We start from the raw sequence: 18,972 nt of genomic DNA, 5'->3' as shown, positions 1-18,972 counted from the left end.
TTGGGCTTCAATGTGGATGTGCTCATTGCTAGGTTGGACTACTTTGTCGAGCTGAGTGTTGCCCTACTACAGTTCCTCTTCAAAACTAACAGTAATAATATTTTTTTTTTCGAGCTGCCGCTGCTATCACACTCGGCGCAAATCTAGCTTATTCGGCTCGGTACGTTATCGACCCTCCTAAAGCTATTTTTAATCTTAATAAGAGCATTTGACGTAAGTAAGACTTTTATTTATTCAAATTAAGTATTTTTAAGCTAAAAATTGGAAGTATTAATTAAGTATTTTTAAGCTAAAAATTGGAAGTATTTAATACTTTTAAGCTAAATTAAGCTCGTTAATATATTGTATTGTTGTGTCATGGGTCCGTATAGGTTAAATTGAACGTAGAAGAACAATCTCGGACAAACTATAAAATATTTAGGGACTCCGACCAAGGGTAAACAAGTAAGTGACTTTATTGTTTGTTGGTTGAAAGAATTGTATGATGTATGATGATGCATGCCCGTGGCCCCTGCATGCGACAAAATTAGGAATGTTATTTATGTATGTGATGTCCTAGTATGCCAGTTATGTATGATATGAAATGCTACGTTTGTTGTACTATGCATGTAATGTGAAGCCTTGTAATAGATTATACTATACTAATGATGTTGTACTATGTTACGTCATGCATACCTTCAGTATCTATGTTCATCATGATATCATGCAGGTCTTTCCCTCTGTGGTGTTTGGTAGCCGTCTACATGTTAAGTCCAATGAGTCATGCCCAGGGGTACATATACGAGTCCGCCTGATAGGTCCTTGTGCGCATACGTGGGTCGTGTGTAGAGAAGTACCACACATCCAACTCTTCTCGAACTAGAAATACTCAGAATTTCTAGTTAAATACTCAAAATAACAAGCTTTTTAAAATATTTTTTTAGTTTTAAAAATTTTGCGTGTAACCGTCCAATCCCATCGCTAGCAGATATTGTCCTCTTAAGGTTTTTAAAACGCGTCTACTAGGAGAAGTTTCTACACCCGTACAAAGGGTTTTTCATTCTCCTCTCTAATCGACGTGCGATGTCACATATGAGTAGAAAATAAATAGCTGAAAAATAATATTTAGTATATTTATCTCTAAATTTTCAAAAATTTTAATATTTTTAAAGTTAGGATTAAAAAAAAAAATTAAAATTTCAAAAATATTTTTTAAATAAATTATTTTTATTAATTTTGAAACATTTTTAAACATATTCTACAAATTTAACAAAAATTTAAAGTACAAGACGGCGACAGCTTGGAATTCTCTTTCTAACGGCTAGTTATTTGGAGAAGGTAAAATGTCTATTTAGTCCTCCTCTCTGATCTACGAGGCTCCAAGAGGCGCGCACCTTGTGAGTGCCTTTATTTTAAAAACAAAGACAATCAATTATTAAATATAATTTTATAAATACTGAAAAGTTTAAATATTTCCAATTTTGTGAATTTATAATTTATGAGCTTTTTTATTTATGAAATTTTTTACTACTTTAGATCAAATAATATTATAATAATACATAGGAAATTAATTTAAATTAAAACAAATCAGATTAATTATTAAATCGTCTTTCATAGTAGGGATGAAGGGTACTTTGGTAATTACATTCAGCAATTCAAATTTTTAATTTGTTTTCAAATTCCCAACGGTCAGTTCGTCCCATCATTTGCTTTCTTCTTCATCAAAACCCTTCGCTTTCTCGCATCTCGCAATTTGAACTCTCTCTCTTCTCTCTCTTACTCTGTTTTGAAAGCTTCAATTTGTTTCAGAATCAGAAACAATGAAGTCGAATATAGCAGAATCAATGGAGACTGGTTTCTTGGGAAGCATATCTGCCTCTTCCTTCCGAAACCTCCTTCCTCGATCCATCTCTTCTAAGAAGAAACTAATTTCCTCCTTTTCTAAGAAGCTTCCCCATTCAAATTCTGAAAATATGCCTCCTACTGATCCGAACATTCCTGTCAAGGACGACCGGATTTCCACGATCGTTTCCAAGTCCGGTATCCGGAATTCTCCTCACGATGCTTTGCCTCCAGATTCCAATCTTGATCTGAAGGTATGTGTGATTTTCTTCGGCGAATTTCACTTCTGGTGAAAGAGATCTACTGATTTTTCTTTTTATGTCGAACTCTTAGGATGAAGTTGTCCAATCAGACGGCCAGTATGAAGTTCCTACCCCTACTTATCAGCCGATTAAGGTATGATGAAGTTTACGTTATGTTCGCTCTGTAGATCTATGATTTGTTCTTGATTTGATTATTTGATGAATGTTTACGGTTTTTTCTTGTTCTTCTTTTGTGACGGCGGTGGTGGATTTTTATATAGGTTGTCGTGAGGATTAGACCTAATGATAGAGAGAAGGAAATGGACAGGACGGTGAAGAAGATTTCTTCAGATGAATTGACATTTCAGGACCGTAAATTTTCATTCGATTCAGTTTTTGATTCAGATTCGAAACAGGTACTGCGTTTGATCCTTTCTCTTTATATCCTGTCTCAGAAATTATTAATTTCGGATCTAAGGAAAGAAATCTGTTTGAAGTAACTAAATTGTGATGTTGAAGTAGCTTGATTCTCACAGCATTGTTTGGTTAAAATTTTTTAGGAAGATATCTTTTCGAAGATCGGAATTCCGCTAGTGAAAGATGCGTTAGCTGGTTATAACACTTCCATCATGTCATATGGTCAGGTAATAGTTGAATCTTATGTTCTACACAAATTCTTTCATATCCATATTATCACAAGGTGGAAGATTGACAAGCTAATTCGCATTTTGTATTGCTTCAATTGAATCTTAACAGACGGGAAGTGGTAAAACATTCACAATGTGGGGTCCCCCGAGTGCCATGGTTGAGGATCCTTCACCCTTTAGTAACCAAGGCCTTGCTCCTCGCATCTTTCAAATGCTGTTTTCAGAGATTCAAAAAGTGGGCATCCATTCATTCCCTTTCTATATCAATTCAATTAGGTTCCATAGCTCAATTTCTAATATTCTGTGGTTATCCAACTCAGGAACAAGAGAACTCTGAAGGAAAACTGATAAATTACCAGTGTCGTTGTTCTTTTGTAGAGGTATGGATTACTTTCTTGGCTTTTTCCATACCGTTTTTTAAAATCCATCTGTAATCTCCTTCTGCATTGATTCCCATTCCAGATATTTAATGAACAAATTGGGGATTTGCTTGATCCTTCCCAGAGAAACCTTAAGGTTAGCTTGGTTGTCTTCGACATTCTGTTGTCATTGGTGTTTTATGCATCTTCTGACCATTGATATAAACTTTTGCAATATTTCACCAGATTAAGGATGATGCAAAGAATGGACTGTATGTGGAAAATGTCACAGAGGAATATGTGACAAGCTACGATGATGTAACTCAGATTCTTATCAAGGTGGGGAATGGAAACTAACCTTTTTTTGTTTCTTTTTTATTTTTAGTTTTGGTGTTATTCTTCCTTTGTTTTCAACCATCACAATTCAGGTTTCATTTGCTTACTTTTCTCTATTACAATGCAGGGACTTTCAAGTAGAAAAGTCGGAGCAACCACTATAAATTCTAAGAGCTCAAGGTCTCATATTGTGTTTACTTTCATCATTGAGTCATGGTGCAAGGTACCTTGATTCTAGAAGAGCTTGAGTACTTATTTATAGAAAACATGTCATTTTTGTTTTAGTTGTTCTTCTGTTTCGTTAGTCTCTTATCATAGTGTGATTCAGCTGGCTGAGACATTCAAATTTGCATCATATTTTTGTATGCAGGAAACTTCATCCAAGTGTTTTGGTAGTTCAAAGACGAGCAGAATCAACCTTGTTGATCTTGCTGGATTAGAAAGGAATGTAAGCGATGCCATGGGTAGACAATCCACAAGGGAAGACAAGATTTTGAAGAAGTCTATGTCACGGCTGGGGTATGAGAAACAATGATTGGTGGAGTTTCTGGAGTATCAGAGTTTATCCATTTTCTTACAAATGTGGTAACTGTTGTTTTCATTATGTTGGTGCAGGCACTTGATCGATTCACTAGCTAAAGAAACTGAATTAAGAACATCTGAAGAGCGTTTGTACAGAAGCTCCTGCTTGACCCATTTATTAAGAGAGTCATTTGGAGGCAACGCCAAGCTCACAGTTATTTGTGCTGTCTCTCCAGATAACAAGTACATATCGTCTATTAAGATTTTTTTGTCTCAAAGCACCCTAAACTGTCCTTGAATGTTAAAGTAGCTTTGCTTGTATAAAATGCAGTTTTTCAGGTGAAACGTTAAGGACATTGAGATTCGGACAACGATTGAAATCAGTTCAGAATCGACCAGTCATAAATGAAATAAAGGAAGATGACGTAAATGATCTGAGTGATCAAATTCGTCAATTAAAGGTAAGTTTTCATTAATTCAATCTTAGAAACTGACTTACATGTTTGAAATAATTTGCTGGTTCAAACCAAACTTTACCTTTTGTCTGATTACAGGAAGAACTTATAAGAGCAAATACCAACTCAGGAAAGTCAGTTCCAAAAACTGGCTACTTTCAAGGGCCTAATGTACGAGACAGCCTGAATCATTTAAGAGTTAATATCAATCGCTCTCTGATTTTGCCATGCATTGATAATGACTCAGACGAAGAGGTTAATTGTAACGAGGAAGATGTGATGGAATTGCATCAACATTTGGATAAGGTCCATAGCTTTTCTGAAGATAGCTCTGATAATAGAGATTCACTTCAGTTTTCCTCCGTAGAAGAAAGTTTTGCTTCATGTTCAATGAGTGATGATGAAGTAAGTTATCCCCAAACAATTGAAGAAATAAACCCAGAAGAAACTTTTCATGATTCCAAGGTTCCTGAACCTGTGAACAATCAGAGGAGTATTTCTGTCAGCTCAATATGTCACTTCCCTAATCTTGAAGATCCACCATTGTCTGAGTCTCCGAAAATTGGAAATTCTCAAAGGAAAAGTTTGGTCGTTGCACCGAGTTTCGCTGACCACCATGAAAAGATGTCAGACAGCTTTAAGTTTAATAAAGATGTACTGAGGCAGTCATTGAGTCAGAGTAAGAACATCAGATCCTCCCTGCGATCGAGTAATACATTTGAAGATCCTACTGAGTCATTGGCAGCTAGTCTTCAAAGAGGTTTGAAGATAATTGATTATCACCAGCAAAGCTCAGCATTAAACAAATCTTCAGTATCCTTTTCCTTTGAACATCTGGCACGAAAATCATGTCCAGAAGTCAACAAACCTGTACCATCTCTTCAAACATTGGAAGAAGATAACCCCATCGCTATATCTTCTCCCCATCAGCTTTGTTCATCTTGTCAAAGAAGAATCACCAAGAATGACAATAGTTTAGTCCTGAGTAGCTCCAAGGAACTAGTAGGATTCAACGAGGGAAGTGATCTTGAAAAGGTATATACACTTCATTTAAGCAGCTACATAATTGTCACTCATTTTTTACCAATTTTTTTTTACAGAAATTAAGAGGGTTAACAGTTTTCATAATTGTCACTTATCCAAATCAGATGTTTGAAATATTAGTATCATATTGAATATATGGTTTATAACAGCTTCTGACATTCTATATGTATGGAATATTCAGCAGAAGAGTGAACAAGAGAAATGTGAAATAAAGGAAGTGCAGGAGGTTCGGGACAATGAGAATAATAATGGCTTCAGTGATGTGTCTGAGAAGGAAGAACTTGTTAAAGAAATCCAAAATTTAAGGAGTAAGCTGCAGGCATTTGCTGATGTTTCTACTAACAAGTCAACTGACAAGCTGAGGTCCTCGCTATTGTTGTCACGGTCCATCCAACTCAGAAAAAGCGGTCTAGGAGGAGCAGGAGGAGGAGGTTGTCAAACTATTAACGAGGAGGAACTTGAAAAGGAAAGGGAGAGATGGACAGAAATGGAGAGTGAATGGATTTCATTAACTGATGAACTGAGAGTTGATTTGGAATCCATTCGACGGCGTGCAGAGAAGGTGGAGAATGAACTGAATTCAGAGAAGAAGTGCAATGAGGAGCTGGAGGATGCCCTTCACAGATCTGTTCTTGGGCATGCTAGATTTGTTGAGCATTATGCTGAATTGCAAGAGAAATATAATGAGTTGGTGGGAAAGCACCGTGCCATCATGGGAGGGATAGCTGAGGTTAAAAGGGCTGCACAAAAAGCTGGTTCCAAAGGACATGGCTCTCGCTTTTCTAAATCCCTCGCTGCTGAGCTTTCAGCTCTGAGATTTGAGAGGGACAGAGAGAGAGAATTCTTGAAAAAGGAAAACAAAGGCCTCAAGGTTCAACTTAGAGACACTGCTGAAGCTGTTCATGCTGCTGGGGAACTTCTTGTTAGGCTTAGAGAAGCAGAACATTCAGCATCAGTTGCAGAGGTAACACTCTTAACCTTATGTATTATTTGTGTGTACATAGAACAAATTGAAGTAAAAATGAAATCGTTATCAAAATCGGGACACCTTTTAAGGGGTATTTCTCTCTCGTCGTTAGAAGTCAAGTCTTGAAAGCAAGCAAGTCTCTTAGTGAGTATATAATCTAGTCTGGATGGACAGTCTGGTTGTCTGATTGAGTAACCCGTAGTTTGTCCAGCCTAGTTTCCCTAAGAGTGGTCGATGTCGACTAAGTTCCTTTTCTTTTGTTTCGGGCCAGCTTTCTCTTGTAAGCATAACTCCTCCTCCTTTTCCCTATACTGAATCCTACCGGTCAAGTCTTGGAAGCAAGCAAGTCACTTAATGAGTATAGTAATCTGGTCTGGATGGACAGTCTGGTTGTCTGATTGAGTTGCCCCGTAGTCTGTCCAGCCTAGTTTCCTAAGAGTGGTCGATATCGACTAAGTTTCTTTTCTTTTGTCAACTAATCATAACTCCCCCTCCTTTCCCCTATACTGAATCCTACTGAGAAGTAGAGAAAGTAGTCTTTTTGACTGAGTCCCCTAGTTTTCCATTCGATTCGGTCCTAAGAGTCCCCTATTTTTTTTCTATTTGATTCGGTCCTAAAAGCGGTTAAAGTCATATCTGGTCCAATTGCTTCTTTTGCTTGAGTTCTTGTCCATTTTTGAAGGAAAGAATATTGTTGTTGCTCCAATGAGCAAATCTCTTTCCGAGCCAATTCTTCGATTGGTCTATTTAGTTTAATGTTCATTCCTCATTATTTTCTTAATATGACATTTTCTTGTTAAAAAAACACAGGAGAACTTTACATCAGTTCAACAAGAAAACGAGAAGTTGAAGAAGCAAATGGAGAAACTCAAAAGAAAGCATAAGATGGAGATGATTACAATGAAGCAGTACCTTGCAGAGAGTAAATTGCCAGCTTCTGCTCTCGAACCACTGTATCATCAAGATCATTCCGACCTTGGAACCGACAAGAGAGCCTCGTTCGTAGACGATGATCAAGCTTGGAGATCAGAATTTGGAGCTATATATCAAGAGCAGCACTACTAACATTATCCAGTTTGAACCTACTTTGGTTTTGTACAAAGGGGGAGGGGGCTGCTGCATCAGAAGAAGAAAGAACCCTACTTGGGTCATGTGAGATTGATTTACTTGGGTCATGTGAGATTGATTTATTTATGTGTCATTATTTGCTTTTGGTGTTGGTTTTCCATTGTGTATTGTATGGATGAGATGATTCTTTAATTATTAGTATAATTTATTCAAAGTTCCCCAATATATATGTCTGCACTATGTGCTTGGTTTCGACACGCCTCGTAAACAACTCGAGCACAACAAACAAGTTTAATTCATGCACGACCTCTAAATGTGACCCGTGATGATTGTTGGTTGTTGCCTTCAATGGGACGACGAGCATTGTTGTATTTAGTACAATAGTTAGAAACTCAAACGGTGAAACTACAATATGGGATTGGTACAACTTATTGAAGTAGTTGCTCTTTTAGTCGGAATTAGGAGAGCTTATGAGGTGAGTCTTCACTCTCAACTTCGGTAATTGTGCCAAGTTGAAATAAGATCCGTGGAAAAGATACCAAAATAGGAAAAGAAATTAAAAAAAATAGTGAAATTATCGACTAGTTTGAGGAAAATCGAAGGGAAAAGACATCAGAAAGATGAACACTTCTAGACTTGAAGGGACATGTGTCCCACGGAAGAAATTCATCAAGAATTGCTTCATCTAGGTTTCAAACACAGGACATTGAAGTCGAACACGTGAATTGAAGAGCGACACGTGTTGCCACAAGAAAAATTATGGAAATGCCTAGGTTGATTGTGCGTGAGATGATTGTGTGCGATGATGCATGTGGGTACTCGCATGTGAGTTTAGGGTTTAGGGTTTAGAGAGGTTTGAACTTTAAGTGCGGGAGGTGATTGTGCGTGAGGATGCACGTGGGTACTTGCATGTGGGTTTATGCGTGTGGCCTTTCTCAACCTCGTGTGGGGTGCGGACAAGCATGTGAAGCTTGTTTTTCACCCGTTTGAGTTCCGTTGTCCGTTTTTCGATTGATTTTAATGTTAAGCATGTGGGTTTACGATTTAGAACCAACTTGAGGAACATTAAGAGATAAAGAATATTGAAAGACCAAAATTTGATCAATGGAAGACAGACTCGAGAAAGTAAATAATCAAAATAGTCATTCTTGGATAAATACTTGTAGAATTCGGTTAGGACTTGGATAATATGATTGTAGCATGTCTTAAAGACCTAATATTTGCTAAAACTACTCCACCTAAATGGTGCGTGAAAATTCTCTATTTATAATTAAATAAATTAAAGTATATGAAAATAATAATAAATGGAAAAATACCGAGGGTAAGAAGACAAATATCTATATATTTGCCTATAATAAAATATCAAATATGATATATATGGTACACTGAGTACTAAGTATCCTTGACAGGTAGATATTTATGTTTTACCCCTTTTATGCTTGATCGGTATGTTTAAAAAGATATGCTTAAGTTTCCTAGAAAGCATAATAAGCGATGGAAACTTCACAAATGCCCACGTGTAAATGTTGGATGATTACTACGTGACCTCGAGATTTATTTATTATATTAGAGCGTTAATCTTATGAATCATTATTCTTTGTTCCAAGCCACATTAAGGTCACTAGAGGACATATGAGTTTGATAGTACTGTGCAAAGATGGTTAACGTGCTCCGATTATGCTTAGTGGGGAACTTGCCATGCATTATTCATAGCCTAGAATGACGTAGAATAGGGAACTTGCTGGGTACCATTGAGGAAGGTTTTGACTAGTATTCAGTAGTAGACATGTGTGAAACCTATTAGGAAGACCGAAAGGTTGATACTGTGGAGTCATGATTCTTCCATACTTATTAAGGCACCTAGTTATTCTTAGACCAAAGTGATAAGTATTCAAGTGGCTAAACGTACTCAGAATTTGATTGTAGTGGTTTTCGAATCGCAGACCCGACAAGCTGGTTATTACATTTTCTACTCATATTTTATAATTTATTAAACAAGTTCGAGATTTTTTTTTTCTTTTGTAATAATTCTTCAAATGAAAGTTAATTAATTGGAATAATTATTGGACATTTTAATATCTATTCATCGGTGTCGACACCGGCGTAAAAAGTAAATCAATATTTTTTTATAGAAAATATTATTAATGTAAATGAAGTATTAATAATAAAATTTTTAAATTTATTTAATAATTGTGAAATGTTTATTTGTTAATTTAAATAATTTTTATGAATTTTTTATATTTATTTATTTATTTAAATACTCATCGAAATTGATATTTTCATAAAATGAAAATTTGGACATGAAAATACATTTGGATATATCTCCAATTAAAGAAAAAAAAAAAAAAAAAAAAAATCGAAACGACGTCGTGCAGCTGCGTTTAGATTGGTGTGCAGAAAAAAAAAAAAAAGGTTGGGAACTTTTGCATTCGGGAGATTAAGAGATTGGGAAAGGGTTTAGCAGAGCAGAGAGGGAGGGAAGATAGAGAATTGCGGCCATGGCGGATTCTTCGAAGGACGAGTCATCTGACGCTGAGCTTGATACCAATCCATCAGACAGCCCTAATTCTTCTGCCGCCGTTGTTTCCCCCTCTTTTGGTGGCCCTGCTCTTTGTTTTTTCAGGTTTGCCGGTGACTCCGCTGCTGGAGCCTTCATGGGCTCCATTTTCGGCTACGGTATCTCTCTCCCTCCCTCCCTCCCTGTCAAGAATGTTTCATTTTTGTTTTGGCTTTATATGTTTGATTACGCTGTTCTCTGAGGTATCGGATTTTTAGATATAGACAAGGGGCTCAGTTGTTGTTGAAATTGGGATGATTATAGAATAACCCGATTCCATTCATTGGTAATCCTTACAAAACGTATCAGCAAGTTGAAACTGATTCCAAAAATCAGAGCACGAAAACAGGAAGAGAACCAGAAACATGAATGTCACGAAGTAGCATTAGCAAGAGCATGATTGGGCTTCCAATGAGTATTGATGCACGTGGTAATCAACATCCACAAAAGCTATTAAGAACAACCATTAGATATGTTGTCATTGGACTAGCACTAAGACATTGAAGTGGGAAACATATATTTGGTACCAAATCTGTAGATATTGTAGTTGGTAAGAGAACGACAAGGAGAAGAATCATCAACCCTCAAAAGGGCTAACTTCAATTTCTATTGCTATTGCTTAGAGTTACCAACTTTAGCCTAACTCAACTGATCCAAACATATATCTTTGTTTAAAAGGTCATAGGTTTGAACCCCTACCCCAATGTGTTGTTGAATCGAAGAAAAGAAAAAAAAAGAAAAAAAAGTTAGTCAAGGAAGTCAATGTTCTCACACAGTTGCAGACAATAGTTTCCTAGAAGAAAGGAAGACTCCATGCTGAGACTTGACAACTTCAAGCTGAGAAACTAACGGACAGAGCCAAGATCTTTACGCTGAAACTGACCATGAAGCAAAAGTTTGACTGAATCAGTAGTATCTTTGACAATGATGGGTTTAAAATAATGAAATCAATGTACATGTAACGACCCAAGCCCACCGCTAGCAGATATTTGTCTTCTTTGGGCTTTCCCTATCGAGCTTTCCCTCAAGGTTTTTAAAATTCGTTTGTTAGGGAGAGGTTTCCACACCCTTATAAAGAATGCTTCGTTCTCCTCTCCAGTCGTTGTGAGATCTCACAATCCACCTCTCTTCAAGGCCTAGCGTCCTCGCTGGCACTCGTTCCCCTCTTCAATCGATGTGGGATCTCACAATCCACCCCCCTTCGAGGTCCAGTGTCCTCACTGACACACTACTTGGTGTCTGGCTCTAATACCATTTGTAACAGCCCAAGCCTACTGCTAGCAAATATTGTACTCTTTGGGCTTTTAATTTCGGGCTTCCTCTCAAGGTTTTTAAAACGTGTCAGCTCTGGGACCCATAGTAAACATTATGCAATACTAGACGGTAGACTACTAAAAAACTCAAGTTCTGACTTCTGTTAAGGACCCATCCAAACTAAGAGAGCAAGGGGCTCTGAATTGATCACTTAACGGACAAGTTGTTACTGCTTCTCTTTTATAACCTGTGAAAAAAGCCTGAATCAATTGTAGCCCGATTGTTAACATGTGTATCATTGAGTCGCATTGGAAAAATCATGATATGAATTTAGTTTACAGCTTTTCTAGTATAGCCATGCTCTTGGAAGGAACATTCCCGATTTTTGAAGCACGTAATGATATGGCATCATTGGCTACACTAACAAGCCAGTATAGGTATTGTGCATAGTTTAATTCCATTGCAACTCATGAAAAAGAATTACATGCTTCAGAAGTTGACATGCACTAAAAAACCGTCCTCTGCACTGATACAAGATCATGTCATTGTATCTGAAGGGACGAAATCTTTTTATTATATACTTAAACCAGTATACTCTTCATATAAATATAGAATTTGTAACCACGGATTTCTAATATAGTTGACTAAATTAACTACCATTTATAACGAACTTACTATAGTAAAAAATGGGGGCTGTTTTTTTTTCTTCCTTTTTTTCACGTTATACATTACAGTTCCTTTACTTACAATATTGCTTTGAGACAATTAAAATTGAATGCATTTTGAGTGTCCCTTAGGTTCAGGATTGTTTAAGAAGAAGGGCTTTAAAGGATCATTTGCAGACGCTGGATCTAGTGCGAAGGTGTGATTTGTCGAGTATATTTTTATTGATTGAAAAGGATTAATGGAGTTCTTCTCACTGAATAAATTTCATAACTGGTTTCTGGCCCTAAAGATTTGAATGTCCTATTTTGTTCACTGATCTTTTGTAACTTGATTTATGAATCAGACATTTGCAGTTTTGTCTGGGGTACACAGCTTGGTCGTTTGCATGTTAAAGAGGCTGAGAGGAAAGGATGATAGTGAGTTTCTTCACTTTGGAAATGTCATTGTTTAGCCATATGAATCCCTTTCTAATGAAGCTAACGAATTTTGTAGTTATTAATGCGGGGGTAGCTGGATGCTGCACTGGTCTAGCTCTAAGTTTTCCAGGTATTAGCCTTTTCAACTGGCATTTTTCTTCATTCTGTAATTTTTCCTTGGCTTCACTTAGTGAAAAAAAAAATAAGAAACCTCATGATTACTGGATTACGTTTCGGGGGGGTATCTGGCATCTTTGTATATTTTAATTCATTGAGCGTACCAATTCAACTGTATTTCTGCTTGTTTGCTTAGACCAGGATTACGTTTTGGGGGGTATCTGGTGTCTTTGTATATTTTAATTCATTGAGCGTACTGTACCAATTGGACTTGTATTTTGGCTTGTTTGCTTGGACCTGGATTACGTTTCGGGGGGTATCTGGCGTCTTTGTATATTTTAATTCATTGAGCGTACCGTACCAATTGGACTTGTATTTCGGCTTGTTTGCTTGGACCTGGATTACGTTTCGGGGGGTATCTGGCGTCTTTGTATATTTTAATTCATTGAGCGTACCGTACCAATTGGACTTGTATTTCGGCTTGTTTGCTTGGACCTGGATTACGTTTCGGGGGGGTATCTGGCGTCTTTGTATATTTTAATTCATTGAGCGTACCGTACCAATTGGACTTGTATTTCGGCTTGTTTGCTTGGACCTGGATTACGTTTCGGGGGGGTATCTGGCGTCTTTGTATATTTTAATTCATAGAGCGTACCGTACCAATTGGACTTGTATTTCGGCTTGTTTGCTTGGACCTGGATTACGTTTTTTTTGGGGGGGGGGGGGGGGGGGGGGGTATCTGGCGTCTTTGTATATTTTAATTCATTGAGCGTACCGTACCAATTGGACTTGTATTTCGGCTTGTTTGCTTGGACCTGGATTACGTTTCGGGGGGGTATCTGGCGTCTTTGTATATTTTAATTCATTGAGCGTACCGTACCAATTGGACTTGTATTTCGGCTTGTTTGCTTGGACTTGGATTACGTTTCGGGGGGGGGGGGGGGGGGGGGTATCTGGCGTCTTTGTATATTTTAATTCATTGAGCGTACCGTACCAATTGGACTTGTATTTCGGCTTGTTTGCTTGGACCTGGATTACGTTTCGGGGGGGTATCTGGCGTCTTTGTATATTTTAATTCATTGAGCGTACCGTTCCAATTGGACTTGTAATTCGGCTTGTTTGCTCGGACCTGTCTATTGCATGTCGATGTCCACTTCCATTACACAAATGTTGCTTTGATATAAAGAAGTTGAGACATATATGACTGCTACTTAGAACTCGTGTATGTAAATATAAGCTCTTAATCTGCAGGCGCCCCACAGGCTCTTCTCCAGAATTGCCTCACTTTTGGAGCTTTTTCCTTTATACTTGAAGGCCTTAACAAGCAGCAGCCAGCATTAGCTCATCCCGTGTTCTCGAGAAAGAGAAGCGATATGGAGAGGAATCGTCCTCCCTTGGTTTTGCCCCTTCAGATTGCGCTTCCAGCTGAACTTAAAGGTGCGTTTTCTGCATTCTGCAAGTCGTTGGAGAAGAGGAGAACGAGCTGGTAAGACGTAATCCAGCATTCTTTTAACATGTTTTGCAGAACAGCCATGTTAATGGCAATTTGTAGCTAATGTTTGAAAGAGATTACTTGTTGCAATTTGAGTTGGAAAGTGACTGGTTTTTCTTTTTGCTTCTGTGGACTTTTATAGATAGTTGATTTGGAGCAATGCTTGTTATCTTGTTCGTAAATGCCTCTTGTTCTTTAAATTTTAATTTTTTTTTTTTTAAAAAAATATTAATTAGATTTTAAAAAATTGAATTTAAAAAATTTTAAAATAAGATTTTAAGGAACTGCCAAACATTTTTGTGGTGATCCAGCTTTCATTCTTTGTAGATAAAAAAAACGACAACATCTGGTGTTCTTCAGCTGTGTACAGTCCCGAGTGCAGTTTGTCTTTTCCTTGAAACATGGAAAGTAATGATGCATTTAGAAGGAAAAATATTTAATTTTAAATTTAATTTAAAAATACTTAACAAGTTTCCTTTTTAAAAAGCTTTAAATATTTTAAAACCATTTAGAACAAAATATTCCACTAATTTTTTTCTATTAATCTAATTTTATGTTCAATGTTTTAGGTGGACAAATAGTTAAGAATAATTTTTTTTAGAGCTAGTTGAGGGAGTAGGCATTATTTTTGGAGAAAAGGTAATAAATTGGGGGTTATCAGGACCAATGCTGCAAACTTTCAGAATACCATGGGATCTTCGTAAAGTTGATTATTATGAGTGTTATGACGAATTTGATTGGGAAGTTATGTGGTTGAAGCTCTGTTTGATCTTCCACGTCATAAACGATTTCTTGAGATTATTAGTGAGTGAGTTTTTTTGTGTCGTGAGTAGTCCGTGACTTTGCAAGTTTTGTGTTGAAAATGCTTGTTATTACTAAGGTATTGCCAACAGGATGGGTGATTTTCAAATCGTTGGAGGAATCAAGAAACTCAACAACAACTACAACATGTGGGCAACATGCATGATGTCATATTTACAAGGACATGACCTTTGGGAGATTGTTGGTGGGAGTGAAACTACGACGACAGAGGAGGATCCTAATGACACCTTGCGCAAATGGAGAATCAAAGTAGGCAAAAAAATGTTTGCCTTGAAGACCACACTCAGATAAGAGATGTTAGAGCACATTTGGGATGACAAGACACCGAAAAAGCATGAGACACATTCGTGATATTGTTCTCAAAGAAAAACGATACGGGCTACAACTTTTGGAGAATGAGTTGTTGTCAATTTACAACGTGACAAGACATGAAGAGAACTAGACCTGAGGTCCACCATTGGAGAATCTCGAATGAAGAGAATCATTATCCACGTATTGCGACCAGAATATAGAAGTTTCGTTATTGCTGTACAAGGGTGGCATGCTCAACCATCCCTTGTAGAGTTTGAAAATTTGTTAGCTAGTCTATAAGCCAAGACTAAACAAATGGGAGAAATCGCTCAACCATCACTTCTAAAGTTTGAAAATTTGTTAGCTTCTTAAGAAGCCATGACTAAACGAAGGGGAGAAATCAAATTAAAGGGTGAAGAAGAGCACTCTACACAAATGAAAGTCGAAACAACAAAAATGGTGATAAAGAAAGAAGTCATCAAGAAACTTCACAACCAGGGAGAGCTCAGAAGAACGACAACAATAACTCGAAGATTTAGAGGTATTTGCTACAATAGCGAGAAAAAGGGCCACATGTCCCGGGATTGTTGGTCCAAGAAAAATTTGTTGAGAGCAATGTGGCAACATTAAAAAAGGAGATGGAGGACGAATGAGTTGCAGAGGTAATATGTATCATAGAAAAAGACGAACTAGCGCTTAGGACAATATAAGATAGATCGAGAACCGTTATTGGATCTACTATGATTTCTCTCGTGGAAAATAGGGAGGATGGAAGTCAAATGGGGAAACTTAATTGTTACACTAAGTGGACGTGGTATGGGGGTTCAATTGAAGACGTGTGATTAGTTGAGTTTGCAAAAGTTTCGTCTCAGAATCCACGCGAATTTATTACGATCGTTTTTTTAACTGTTACAAGTTTAAAGATGTTAATAATAACGTTGTAATTCAATTACGCTAAGTGAATTACATTGTCAGTATGTGTGTACGTATCACCTCCTATTTAACCTTTATTTTAAAGCATCATTTAGAATTTAAGCAATTAATTCTATATTTCTACTTGCAAATCTAAACGGTCATTTTAGACATACGAGGATGGTAAACAAAGTCATAGTGGCATTACATCTAATTGGATAATTACTGAAGAAACCAGGTAAAAGAGTGTGAGATCCCACATCGGTTGGGAGGAGAAAGAAACACCATTTATAAAAGTGTGGAAACCTCTTCCTAACAGACGCGTTTGAAAAACCTTGACCAGAAGTCCAAAAAGAAAAGGCTGAAGAGGACAATATCGGGTAATTACTGAAGAAATCAGGTAAAAGAGTGTGAGATCCCACGTCGGTTGGGAGGAGAAAGAAACACGATTTATAAAAGTGTGAAAACCTCTTCCTAGCAAACGCGTTTTAAAAACCTTGACCGGAAACCCGAAAGGAAAAGGCTGAAGAGGACAATATCTACTAACGGTGGGTTTGAGCCGTTACAAAGAGAATGAGAAAATCAAGCTCAAGACTTAAAGGGAGAATCGTCATCTCATCTCGACGCTACAAATGCATCAAGCCAAATTGGTCATGAACATGACATTGAGATGTTGTCAAGAGTGCCTCAACACTACGACAACACTAAGTGCAACCCTTACGTCAAAACAAAAACACGTGCACACGTGCACGCAAACTTTTGTTCATAGCGTGTCAACGCTGCAATATGCTTCCTTACCACGAGCGCCTCAATGCTACTCAAATTTTTCCTATTAATCATCATTTTTAGCTGCTTTTGGAAGAACGTCCAGAGAATTCTTAACCTAAACACAAAATCACGAATGGGTAGGTTTAGGATACACTTCTGAACGTACGAAAAAGGCTTTTCAACATTCAAGATCATGGAGATTGCACCGAGAACAAAAGATCGTCTGCATTCAAGTTAATTAACTATTTAAGATCCGATTTGTGCGTAGAATTACGTATTAATAATATGAATCTAAAATAACAAAGAAATAATAATGTGGTTTACAAATTAATAGCAAAAGAAGAGGCAAGCAACATCTTAAGCTTGTGAACTCCAATGCTTTGCTCTCTCAAACCCATTGGTACAATTCTCAAAATCCTCAATGGTTTGGTCAATCTCTTCTTCAGTGTTCATCACAAATGGCCCCATTTGCACAACACTCTCATTCAATGGCTCACCCCCAACCAATATAAACCTTAGGGCTTCAGAGGAAGACTTGTTCCAAGCCTCCAATCCATCCCCACTCCCTAACAAAACAATGTGATGTGATGCAATCGGCATCGATTTCATGCTCCCGAACACTCCGTCCTCGCCTTCTAGCACGTACACGAACGCGTTCCACCCCACCGGGATCGGCTGCTCGATGTGAGATCCTGGGTCGAGTGTGAAATCCAAGTACATGGTCGGAGTCTTGGTGTAAATTGGGGATCGTTTTCCCATGGCTTCTCCCGCTATCACTCTCACTTTTACTCCGTCTTTTTTAGCTTCCACTACGTCGTTGTTATGTACTTCTTGATACCTCGGTTCTATCCTGTTGACAAAAACACGGTTATTATGAAAATTTGACGTTTTTTGAATTGAAATCGAAGGATTTGAAGTTACATTTTGTGTTTGGAGGAGAGATTGATCCAAAGTTGTAAGCCATGTTGGGTGCCATGGGATGCAGGCATTTCAGAGTGGACAATGCCTTTCCCAGCAGTCATCCATTGCAAGTCGCCAGCTCCAATTGTCCCTTTATGGCCTTGAAAATCTTCGTGTGTCATTGCTCCCTTGAATCAAATTCCAAAACAAACGTCTTAGCTAATTACGAGATTGATCATGAGTTTATAAATAAGGAATATTATCTCTATTGATACGATGCCTTTTAGGAAAACCAAAAGCAAAGTCACGAGAGCTTATACTCAAAGTAGACAGTATTATACTAGAGAGTCGTAATTTCTAACGGGGAGAATAAGATCAAGACCATGAATACCTGCAGCATGTAGGTGACAGTTTCAAATCCTCGATGTGGATGATCAGGAAAACCAGCTGGCGCAGTCACTGCAATAACATATTTTAATTTCCTCCTCTTAATTTCTTGAACAAATAAATCAATACAAATCGAAAGATTTTGAGAAGTGGGTACCAAAGAACTCGTCGAGAACAAGGAACGGATCAAAGTATTTGAGCTCATACCTTAAAAAAAAAAAAAAAAAAAAGGATTAGGTTAATTGAACGAGTGACTCGAACAACTCAAATAGAGCTCACAACTCAATCACTAATTGAATCGTTTGTACCTGCCGATGCTTCTTCTTACGACAGCACCGAAGCCTTCATGTTGAGGTCGAGTAAGGAGCTTTCGATCGACAAGACGAGGGCGTTCGAGTGCAACAAAGCTTCGTAGAGACATATTTGATATGAAATTTGTGGGTGTTTGGAGTTGAAATGGGATATGTATTTATAGAGAGAGAGAGAGAGAGAGAAATGGAAGATTTGTTTATGATAATAAATTTTGGGAGAGGTCAAAGGGAGAGAGAGAGAGAGATTGCTTGAGGAGGAGGGAGAACAAAACAGCCATTCTTTTTGTTTATAATTTATAGCTATGTCAGCGTGACGGTCGGATTACATCGACCGTCTATGACTTTCAACTTTCAATCTCCGCCGTTCAATTTCTACCAATCACCATCGCTCATTGTTGTCTGTGTTTTTTGAAATTGCCTACTTCTAACAACTTACCAAACACAATATTTAAATAATAATAATTATTATTTAACTATTATAATATAATAAATAATGAAATTATTTTTTAAAATGTGGAATGGATAATATTTTATTTTTGTTTTTTTCTTCAAAAAGGAAACATGTTTGGTAACTTTTTTTTTTCTCTTTTTATTTATTTAAAAAGACATAAACCCAAA

General features: G+C 37.4%; 3 protein-coding genes across 4 annotated transcripts; 2 read left to right on the top strand and 1 right to left on the bottom strand.

Annotated features, from left to right (window-relative positions):
• Positions 1 to 1,715: 1,715 nt before the first annotated feature.
• LOC111810754 (kinesin-like protein KIN-12F) lies at positions 1,716 to 7,684 on the top strand. Of its 2 annotated transcripts, none has more exons than XM_023697528.2 (15): positions 1,716 to 2,075; positions 2,155 to 2,217; positions 2,345 to 2,479; positions 2,624 to 2,707; positions 2,820 to 2,945; positions 3,031 to 3,090; positions 3,173 to 3,226; positions 3,316 to 3,408; positions 3,533 to 3,628; positions 3,776 to 3,924; positions 4,021 to 4,170; positions 4,259 to 4,388; positions 4,482 to 5,417; positions 5,611 to 6,390; positions 7,204 to 7,684. In XM_023697528.2, the coding sequence occupies exons 1-15, from the start codon at positions 1,800 to 1,802 to the stop codon at positions 7,456 to 7,458; spliced, it is 3,387 nt and encodes a 1,128-aa protein (XP_023553296.2). In that variant the 5' UTR covers positions 1,716 to 1,799; the 3' UTR covers positions 7,459 to 7,684. The 2 variants fall into 2 exon arrangements, with proteins under 2 accessions (XP_023553296.2, XP_023553295.2); XM_023697527.2 differs by having other exon boundaries at positions 5,608 to 6,390.
• A 2,207-nt stretch (positions 7,685 to 9,891) lies between these two features.
• On the top strand, positions 9,892 to 14,085 carry LOC111810818 (chloroplastic import inner membrane translocase subunit TIM22-2). The gene is made up of 5 exons (XM_023697621.2): positions 9,892 to 10,137; positions 12,070 to 12,134; positions 12,282 to 12,354; positions 12,431 to 12,484; positions 13,723 to 14,085. The coding sequence occupies exons 1-5, from the start codon at positions 9,960 to 9,962 to the stop codon at positions 13,959 to 13,961; spliced, it is 609 nt and encodes a 202-aa protein (XP_023553389.1). The 5' UTR covers positions 9,892 to 9,959; the 3' UTR covers positions 13,962 to 14,085.
• A 2,904-nt stretch (positions 14,086 to 16,989) lies between these two features.
• LOC111810805 (pirin-like protein) lies at positions 16,990 to 18,512 on the bottom strand. Its single transcript, XM_023697606.2, has 5 exons — positions 18,352 to 18,512; positions 18,201 to 18,250; positions 18,048 to 18,115; positions 17,678 to 17,844; positions 16,990 to 17,606 (listed from the first exon to the last, which is right to left on the bottom strand). The coding sequence occupies exons 1-5, from the start codon at positions 18,462 to 18,464 to the stop codon at positions 17,114 to 17,116; spliced, it is 891 nt and encodes a 296-aa protein (XP_023553374.2). The 5' UTR covers positions 18,465 to 18,512; the 3' UTR covers positions 16,990 to 17,113.
• Between the last annotated feature and the right edge of the window lie 460 nt (positions 18,513 to 18,972).

This window comes from Cucurbita pepo, chromosome 14 (genome assembly GCF_057944985.1).
Source record: "Cucurbita pepo subsp. pepo isolate OVF chromosome 14, ASM5794498v1, whole genome shotgun sequence".
Taxonomy (NCBI): domain Eukaryota; kingdom Viridiplantae; phylum Streptophyta; class Magnoliopsida; order Cucurbitales; family Cucurbitaceae; genus Cucurbita; species Cucurbita pepo.
Note: the sequence above shows the minus strand (reverse complement) of the source record. Positions and strands in the feature narration are given on the sequence as shown.

Coding starts and splice junctions, on each gene's coding strand:
- LOC111810805 (XM_023697606.2), bottom strand. CDS start 18,464: ATGTCTCTACGAAGCTTTGTTGCACTCGAACGCCCTCGTCTTGTCGAT. Junction 18,251..18,351: donor GTAAGAAGAAGCATCGGCAG/GTACAAACGATT, acceptor TTTTTTTTTAAG/GTATGAGCTCAAATACTTTG. Junction 17,845..18,047: donor CTGTCACCTACATGCTGCAG/GTATTCATGGTC, acceptor ATTTGATTCAAG/GGAGCAATGACACACGAAGA.
- LOC111810818 (XM_023697621.2), top strand. CDS start 9,960: ATGGCGGATTCTTCGAAGGACGAGTCATCTGACGCTGAGCTTGATACC. Junction 10,138..12,069: donor GGGCTCCATTTTCGGCTACG/GTATCTCTCTCC, acceptor AGTGTCCCTTAG/GTTCAGGATTGTTTAAGAAG. Junction 12,485..13,722: donor TCTAGCTCTAAGTTTTCCAG/GTATTAGCCTTT, acceptor CTTAATCTGCAG/GCGCCCCACAGGCTCTTCTC.
- LOC111810754 (XM_023697527.2), top strand. CDS start 1,800: ATGAAGTCGAATATAGCAGAATCAATGGAGACTGGTTTCTTGGGAAGC. Junction 2,218..2,344: donor CTACTTATCAGCCGATTAAG/GTATGATGAAGT, acceptor ATTTTTATATAG/GTTGTCGTGAGGATTAGACC. Junction 3,409..3,532: donor TAACTCAGATTCTTATCAAG/GTGGGGAATGGA, acceptor ATTACAATGCAG/GGACTTTCAAGTAGAAAAGT.